Source organism: Zingiber officinale, chromosome 9A (assembly GCF_018446385.1).
Source record: "Zingiber officinale cultivar Zhangliang chromosome 9A, Zo_v1.1, whole genome shotgun sequence".
Classification (NCBI taxonomy): domain Eukaryota; kingdom Viridiplantae; phylum Streptophyta; class Magnoliopsida; order Zingiberales; family Zingiberaceae; genus Zingiber; species Zingiber officinale.
Genome location: NC_056002.1, coordinates 135,993,096 through 136,002,336, shown reverse-complemented (window position 1 = coordinate 136,002,336; position 9,241 = coordinate 135,993,096). Strand labels below are relative to the sequence as shown.

The following is a 9,241-nucleotide window of genomic DNA, read 5'->3' as shown; positions in this document are numbered from 1 at the left end:
AATATAAAATAAAAATAAGGTATATTTTTAATTGAGTAGTATTAAAAAAATAATTTATTTTAATATATTAGGAAATGTTGTAATAATACTAGAATAAAAATATTTTAAAAATGGAAAATAAGTCGAGGCTATATATATATATATATATATATATATTTATCCTTATAATTTATTTATTTATTTTTTTAAAAAAATGATATTTAAGGATAGACATTTCCTGAGATTCTTTACATATAATCATTTTTAAAATACCTTAAATTAAATTAATTTCTCTAATTTTCATGAACAGCCGTCGTCACGCCCATCGTTCCTCGTTCTTCCCCGGCCAGCACTCCGACGCCACCCAACTACGCACTCAACACTCGCGCTCCTCCCCGTCGCCGCCGTGATCAATCAAGCGCAAAGGTCGCACACGACGCCACTTGGATCTCTCCCTTTCTCTTCCTCCAGCAAAAGGACGCTGCGGATTCCATCCGCCTTCTCTCATCGCGCGCGTTCAATCGCGAACGCTTCGGGATTCGCCTCTCTCTTTCTGTCTCTCTCTCCGCCTAATTCCGCTACAGAGGCCGAAGGGTGACGCTGCTAATATATTTATATGCCAGAGCTTTAGCTTTTTGCAGCAAAGCAGAAGTTTGACCGGAGTAAATTAATCCCCTTTTTCTTTTCTTTGTAGAAACAGAGCAATGATGCATTCACTGCGCGCATTTATTTAATTCTCTGGTTTTATGCTTGCCATAATTTCTTTTCCTGTGTTAACCCAAACATGCAGTTAATAATCTCCCGAATTCAATGGAATTTAATGGATGAGTAAAGATTATCCTGCCACTGCCAGTTGCCCATCGCTTTTCCTTCCTAATTTTGGAAAACATATCTCTGCTAAATTCCTCAGGCTCTTCACTGCTCTGTGGCAGGTTCCATCTTTGGCTCTTTGGAAGCAGGTTTTGAAATAGGAGAGGCAGAGGGAGGCAAGGAGCGAGCGAGAAGATCACTCTGTTTCATACGTAGTAGTGTATATTTATGCATGGAAGGTAGGGAGGGTGTTGTGGTGGCAGAGTACGAGGGAGGGGGAGGAAGTGGAAGTGGAAGAGGAGGACAGGATGCTGTGCAAGGAGGATGGGAAGTCACGCCGGCGGCGCCACCGGAAGGGGCTGGCTTTACTATTGAACTGGTTGGAAGCGGAAGCGGCGGCGGCGAAGGCAGCGAGGGAGACCCCGCGGCGGTGAAGAAGAGGGGAAGACCCAGAAAGTACGGCCCCGAAAGCTTGGCTTTGGTGCCGTCTCCCACAGCTGCGTCTGCCTCCCCGTTCTCCCCTGGCTCTGGTTCCTCTGACGGAAGACGGGGCAGAGGGCGGCCACGCGGCACAGGCAGCCGCCAACTCCTTGCGGCTCTCGGTAACAAACAAACCCCCCCAATTGCTTGTTCCCTTGATTTCCTCCTCTCACATTTTTGTTTCTTGTTGGTTTTTGGAGGAGAATGCTTTACTTTCTCAGCTGGAGGGGGCTTTACACCCCATGTCGTCACCATTGCTACAGGGGAGGTAATACATGCCCATTTCGGCATGGCCTTCATGGGTTTCTTCCCCTGTTTCTCTGTTTGTGTTAAGCAAATGTTCTTGCAGGATGTTGTTGGAAGAATACGTTCCTTCTCGGAAAAGGGTCCACGGGCTGTTTGTATACTCTCTGCAAATGGATCTATCTCCAATGCTACCCTGCACCAGCCGGGTTCTTCCGGCGCTACCTTGACATATGAGGTACCTTGCTTCGTCCTTCTCGATCCATTTACACATTTCTATAAACACATGCTGGTGATCTTCTTAAAAGTCTACCTTGCTTCATTCTTGGTTCATACTCAATCTCATACTCAATCTTGCTTTGTTTACATAATTTTATGAACAACAAGTTTAACTTTGCCTCGGGTGATTTGGTTATGGTAGATTGCTTTGTTCTTGGTTAAGTTACAGAGTTCTCAAGTCTGCACAGAATTTGCCCTTTAATTGATTTATTAATCAAATATGGTTCATAACTCATACATCGTAATCAGATATGTGTCACCGATCATATTGGATCACATGTTGCTATTCCTTTCCAATTCAAATATAGGATTTGAAACCTCGATACCTTTTCTGAATAAGAGATCTATCAGGCTTGTATAGTAACTAATAGGTCTAAGCATTACTGAATCAACACGAGCAACAAAAACTTTGATACTGTACTCAATAATATGCCTAAGTGTTACCAAGTCTACATAAGTATTAAATGGGGGAATGCATGTTATACTAACGTCCTTCGGTCGTTGAAAAGTTAAAGCCTTTTAGTAGATTGATATGATACTTAGACTTGGGTTCGACTATTCATTATGACTAGGGATTGCTTTACATGTAATCAGCTAGATTCTCAAGTGCCCTAGTGCCATTGGGATAGATAAAGAGTCTAAGTATTAGAATTTTATAAATTTCTTAACCAACATTGACTTGTTTTGTGGGTGCTCATCGGATGGGTTTAGAATTTGTTTGTGCTGAAACTCCTTGCCCAATTTAGGGATTTGGCGTAGAAGAATAGTCATTTCAATTTTGTTTTCAATCGAGTTTGGTGTTTGTTCTAAACTTGATTATACAAATGTGCAGGGTCGATTTGAGATCCTTTCTCTGTCTGGGTCATTCTCAACCACTGCTACTCAGGGTGTGCGGAATAGGACTGGTTTGATAAGTGTATCGCTTGCTGGGCCTGATGGCCGTGTCATTGGCGGAGGAGTTGCTGGTCTGTTGCTTGCTGCTAGTCCAATTCAAGTAAGGAATATTGCTCTCGTTGCTTCTAAACATGCATTATCAGTTATGCGTGTAATTTATGAGCTCTATAACGTCTTGCATGGCCTATCTAAAATTATATATATGGCGTAAGAAGAAATGATAGTCGTAGATACAACTCTTGTTATGCTTCCTAATACACAACCATCATCTTAAAATTTGACACTTTGGCATTTGCATTGATTGCACTTCTCTAAAACTATGTATCAAACATTTCTTTCTAGACTAAAGAATGTCAAAACTCTTAGCCTTTGTTTTCATTTTCATGCCAAAACGAACGACCACAATTTTAAGCCTTCAAAATTAATATCAGACACAATTTTAGGCTTGCAGAGCTTTTAGAGGCCATTTCACATAATGTTCTTATTAGTTGAAGTATACAATTTTTATTTGAGTGGTGAAGTCTTTGCTAGTTTTGTGTTTATATCAGGAATTAGTAGTATCTCATAGTCATGTGTATAATTTGGAATGTACCGAGAAAATATGACATTAAGAAGAATAGGGTTGTTGAATACATCTTCTCTATTAGATTTATATCCCTCATTGATTTACTTATAAGAAATAGTGCTTGACTAAAGAAGCCCATGTGACCAATCCATCACATCGCTAAATGATTGAGTCTCAACCTAAATATGATTCAACTGATGAGAAAAAAAACCTCAACACTTTCTGCAAACTGAGAAGAAGATGGACAATGATTAAGCCACTGCAAACAAAAGAGGTTTATGTGGTTCATGATAATATGTGGCTATGCCCCCATGGGGGAGGAAGAAGATTTCATTATTCAACACTCCTAAATAGCACAAGCTAGTATAAGTTCTCCCCAATAGTGATGTTTACTAGAAAATCAAAACGTTATCACTCGACTCAACAAGATTGGAGACCAAGAAGTTGGAAGAAAGCCACAAGGGGATGCCCAAGAGTAGTCTTCACTCTTCTTTCTTTTCTTTCCGAGAATTTCTCTTACAAGATTAGAATTCCTTAGCTCATAAAAATTACCAAGCAGGCCTTCCAAATTCCCTTGATTCAAGTTGCTCACATATTTCCATATATCCTCATTTCCAACAAGTAAGAAATGACTTAATTCATGTTGGATTAACATTTGACCCCATAAAACTGCTTAGTAGGTCTTTACGGGTCTATAAATTGCAAGAACTCAATTCATGGTGATTTTGAATCATCATCCCAACAGTAGTTGTATTACTTTATATGCCATTAAACTTGTGTAAAATGGGTTGAACCAGGTAACTTAGAGTTTAACTTAATGGAAAAACAATAAACTATTATTAGCTTATAAATTCCTAACATTTTTTCCATTTGGGCAATTGATATTATAGTTTTGTTATCACACAACCTAAGGTTTTTTTCTTTTTAATTTTTTTTCAAGGTTTTGTTTTTTCATTTTATCATTTTAGGATATTTATAGGGTTGAGTTTAGGATTTAGGATAGTTAATTTTTTGTAAATTACTTCCTTTTCTTCTAGTAATTGTTTTCTCTCTTTTGTCCATTTCTTTTCCTCAGTCATTCGCTTACAAAATGAACAACAAAGAATAAGGACTAAGTTAAGAATGAAGGTGGAGACAAATTATTACAAAAAGTTTCTATGGCAATCAAATACTAATGAAATATTTTTTAATTAATATATTTTATATTTTAAAAGCACCTAGAGGAATTAGGATTGTCATTAATTAATACATGCTTAGTAGGTTGAGGTTTTTATGAAGGCAATATAAGATTAGGATCGTCATTAAAATTGGTAGGAGAGTCTGTTATAGAAATGAAGTCCAATAAATAAACATGTATGTAGATGAGAAGGGTAAGTGTAGATATTCCTTCCAACATCTCATGTCCATACATCTTCAAAGTGTGTCAAACTCTTATCTCAAGCTTCTATGTCCACGCCTATAGACAACAAAATTAATGGTATGCCATAAAAAGGGTGTATGCCATCCATAATGACTAGGATCACTTTGCCGAGTAGACAAGAGCTCTATGATCTCCATCTACAATTAACCATCTCTATATCCAATCGTCATGGACCACAATATCTCTAGTTGCATGATCTCTAGCTAAGGGACACCCAAGCATCACTAACTCACAACATAACTAGTGTATATGGTCTTCAATTTGGTAGATATTATAACTGCTTGATGTCGCAAGGTCTCATAGTAGTCGTATGATGGTTAGGTATGACGACTTCAATTGCCACTCACCTAATTTTAGTGCCCTAAAGTCTCTCTTTATAAGCTCTTAGCTTGGAGAACTAACCATTCTCGGTGCATGGCTCTTGACATGCTCTAACTTATTTCAAGTTATAGCTGTGATAGACATACTACCAAGTTTTCTAGTTGGTGTACATGCTTCTTGTGGTCATCACAAGGTAAAATTGACGCTGAAGAATTCTTTGCTTCCTTGATAACAATAAGATAATAGAAAAATTATGTTTCAATAACAAATCTTATTGTTTCATTAGTAATCTGAGCCTCGAATAATGCTTTGATATCACCGCTAAATAAAATGCCTAATCATGATAAATGAGTTTAAGTTATATCCACAAGGAATCTAAAAGTTTATTAGGTAATAATTTCACGTTAAGGATCTTATATATAAGATAAGAGGGCGCCTTCATTAATTTATGGGCTCAACTAAAGTTAGGGGTTCAGCTAGGGCCTTCTAGATGCTCTAAATTCAAGGCTATTACAATACTTAGGATCTTAATACCAGAATATGATAATCACCATGAGCATGGCTTAGCGACATGTTCTCTCAGTAGGTTACATGCGAAACTCTCTCTTTCATTTTGTACAAACACCCATCTACCACATCAGCTTCAACACACACACATTTCATACAACAAGTTGATTACTTATGGAGGAAATATCATGTTTCACTTTACACTTTGGTGGTGGAAACTTCCTTGTAGTAATAGCTGAACAACTAAAATTCTGTTTTTGTTTGACCCGTTTCGTTTCCCTATTCTAGGCTTGCTTGATTTAGTTCCCTAAGAATAATTATGGAATTCCTTACTAACTACATGTTGCGCAACAAATTTGCAAAGAGAGTCCAATGACCTTCAATAATTGGAAAGCAAAATGTTGCGAATTTGCCAATACCAATTTGATTCTCTATGCATGAGTTTTATTTTTTGGTTGATTTCCAAAAGTCATAGTTGATCAAGAGCTTTCAATCAAGAAAAGAAAAACAAACAAATAAGAGGACGAGAGTTCGAATCCCAGTAGGGGCAAATATTCAAGAGGTCGGCCTTTAAGTATACACAAGTTGTGTTCCAAATTTAGCCTGTCGGCGAATCATAGGGAAGGCCAACTACCTCTAGGATTAGCTGGACGAAGTCTAAACACCTGGAGTATCAAAAAAGGAAAAACAGGTGACTCATACTTCGAATTTAAATTGGGCACATCATATACAATGAGCACAAGAATTATGTAAGTTATGGGACAGAATTATGTAATCTAGTAACTAGTTTTTTTTTTCCAAAGAAAAATTGCAGTCTAAACTGATCTCTTTAATGATTTATATCCAGATGATTGTTGGAAGCTTCAAACCAAACACTTTCAAGAATCAACTGACAAAACCCAGCCAGCCAGCAGAACTTACAACCTTTCCAGTGATTACAAGTTTAACAGCTGCAAGGCCTATTTCGCAGGCCAACCCCGATGATGACTGCGAGACACCCACCTCATCCTTACATGGACAAAACCGCTCCGAGAACAGTGTGCGCGATCCCATTCTGAGCACTATTCTCCATCAGACCAGCAGTTGGCATGGTCTGCAATCCCCAGACCACAAGCCTTCCCCAGATATTAACATACGTCTACATGGAGAATAGGGCTAAGCTACTTTGGCACTATCACACTCTTCTAACATGATCGATAAGTGACTTATTTTCTCAGATGCTATGTTAGGGAAAGCTCAGCAGGTTGCTGTCACTCCCAAATGATTGTGATTGTTTTACATGTGGAAGCTTGAGGATACTCCGCATTTGTTTGGGGATTTGGTTTGGCTGTAAGCTGTACTCCTGATTGATTTCATGGTGACTGCTAATGTTAATGTCGAAGATTATTTTGAATTTTGTGTTGTTTCTTCATGTTTACCTATATCTCAATCTGTTGAACAATGGACTGGGTCAACAATACAACAATAAAAGAAGATGAGGTAGATACATAAAGACTTTATAATTTGCTTTGGGAGCAATGAGGGAGGACATTCCAAGAATAGATGTTCACATAGTAAGAAAGAGGCAAGGAGGGTAAATCCTCAATTTGGTGATTTGAAATATTTTTCTACTAACCTGAGCTGTAGGATTGTGGAAGCAAAGAAGAATAAGAACCATATCATTTGATTCACATGCCGGGAGAGAAGTCACTATAGTACCAAATAACTAAAGAAGAAGGTAGTGAAGGAGAGGAAGGAGTCGAAGAAATTTGGAGGGATCAAATCAAGGAGGTCCAAAGGTGAAAGACAAGATATCTCCTAATTTGATTTTCAATTCAAATTTTAATTCAAGCATAGGAGTAATTTTTATATTCTATTACCTATATATAATTTTGATTTTAAATATCAGGATAGAACTAGGATTAGCTTTCATGATAACTTTAGAAAAAAAATTCAAAATATAACTACTTAGGGATAGGAAAGTAGAGAAAAATTTAGGCAAACAATCCAAGAAGAGTATGCACAAGCCTAAAAGTAGGAATGTCAAAGGGAGGTAAGCACAAGCCTGTGAAACCAGCCCCTAGTTTCGTAGAGCTGGCTCCCCCGGTATAGGGGTTTGGGTGCCCCACTCTACCGCTCTCTCCAGGTACTCGAACATAGTCTGGGCATCCGGAGCACCCTATATAAGGCGCAATGAGGATGCCCCTTCTCCTCACCCTCTTCAATTGTCTTTTTTGCAACGAGTTCCACATAACTTGTTAACGTAGAAAAATTAAAAACAAGTAGAAAAATTAAAATTTTCTTCTCCTCTTCAAAATTTTAAACTTTCTTCCTCCAATTCTCGAGCCGCGTTGCTGGAGTTCAACCAAGGTCGTTAGTTCTTTTATAAATATTCACGGCATCAGTAATATTTTAAACTTAAATTTTATTTTTGTCTCTTTAATTTAGTATTTTATTTTTATACCTTTTTTTAGGAAAAGGAAAAATACTGATGTTGGCCCCTTGACTCCTAGTACTGATCCTAGGTTTACAACTGAAGAACTTAGGATTAGATTTTCGTCAATTACATATGTTCCATTGCTTTCTAGATACTTAGATAGGAGTTTCTTTATGCGATCATGCATTCTCTATGTGGAGGTTATTGACTATTATAGTTTGCAGCGTTTAGTATATTGTTGTAGTTCCATAAACATAGGTCTTTGTGCTAAATTTATAACAACTTAGTTAGAGTTAATGATGTTACCTACTCCACTAGGGTCGCTGGTACGGACATCACATTATCTCCTACTATCATTAGAGACATTTTAGGCTTACGTCCCTTAGTATGTCCTTTCTAGTGCTACCCTCTAGGGATCCACCATTTGGTGATCCCTATTCGCATATCATGCTCGATATGATATATCCGTATTTTTTGGGAGGTCAGCATGTACCGACTGTGATCCAATTTAGACATGTCACCCTTAGGATTCAAGACTATGTCCTCTATAGGGTCCTAGTCACATTCATTCTGCCTCTGACTACTAGAGATGTAGCCATGATGCATCCATTTCATTCATTTCTTCTTTATGCATTATGTCATAGGTTAGATATAGATATCAGTTTGCATATCTTTCATACTATCATTTATTCAACAAGTATTACCACTAGCCGACGGATCCATATGCCTTATTATCATATTTTGACCGCCTACTTAGCATCATTAGGTATTGATGTCATCATAGGTGATATCAGAGTCTTAAATGAGTTTGACATAGTAGGTGCTAGGAACCTGTCCTTAGTTGGTATCCACATAGATGATCAGGATGTCCTATCCTAGAGGAGAGAGGCCTAGTACCAGCCTGACCCCGTAGCCCAACCGCCACCTGACCCTGCAACCCAGTGATGATGTGTTTAGGTGGTGTTTTATTTTGCTGGTATTGTTTAGTTATGGAGACTATTTTGAATAAGAAATTGATTTGTGAGTTAGTTTCTTGTTAAGCAAGGAATATTTTGAGTTAATCTAATTCATGTCTATTAATTCAAGATGTGTGTTAAGTATGTTTTAATTTGGTTTTGTAGGCTAAGTGTTGGCCGCATTGTCACACTTGGGTTCATTTAAGTTCAAGTAGCCTGGAAGTTGAACTCAGCTTGCGCTGATTCAGCCACTGTTGCAACTCAATCGAGCTAGCTACTGTTGAACTAGGTTCATGCAGAGACTTAAAAGCCAAACTTTGGCACGATAAATAGTGGCTACGCCACTGTTTACCATGCCAGTTTCTTCTTGA

The 9,241-nt window shown here is 38.0% G+C and overlaps 1 protein-coding gene across 3 annotated transcripts; it reads left to right on the top strand.

The window, feature by feature from the left end:
- The first annotated feature begins 317 nt into the window (after positions 1 to 317).
- LOC122020659 (AT-hook motif nuclear-localized protein 10-like) lies at positions 318 to 6,891 on the top strand. Of its 3 annotated transcripts, XM_042578668.1 has the most exons (6): positions 318 to 641; positions 912 to 1,391; positions 1,470 to 1,537; positions 1,619 to 1,750; positions 2,624 to 2,785; positions 6,346 to 6,891. In XM_042578668.1, the coding sequence occupies exons 2-6, from the start codon at positions 1,022 to 1,024 to the stop codon at positions 6,649 to 6,651; spliced, it is 1,038 nt and encodes a 345-aa protein (XP_042434602.1). In that variant the 5' UTR covers positions 318 to 641; positions 912 to 1,021; the 3' UTR covers positions 6,652 to 6,891. The 3 variants fall into 3 exon arrangements, with proteins under 3 accessions (XP_042434602.1, XP_042434603.1, XP_042434601.1); XM_042578669.1 differs by lacking the exon at positions 318 to 641 and having other exon boundaries at positions 653 to 1,391; positions 1,473 to 1,537; XM_042578667.1 differs by lacking the exon at positions 318 to 641 and having other exon boundaries at positions 656 to 1,391.
- Positions 6,892 to 9,241: the final 2,350 nt, after the last annotated feature.

Coding starts and splice junctions, on each gene's coding strand:
- LOC122020659 (XM_042578668.1), top strand. CDS start 1,022: ATGGAAGGTAGGGAGGGTGTTGTGGTGGCAGAGTACGAGGGAGGGGGA. Junction 1,538..1,618: donor TCACCATTGCTACAGGGGAG/GTAATACATGCC, acceptor ATGTTCTTGCAG/GATGTTGTTGGAAGAATACG. Junction 2,786..6,345: donor TTGCTGCTAGTCCAATTCAA/GTAAGGAATATT, acceptor ATTTATATCCAG/ATGATTGTTGGAAGCTTCAA.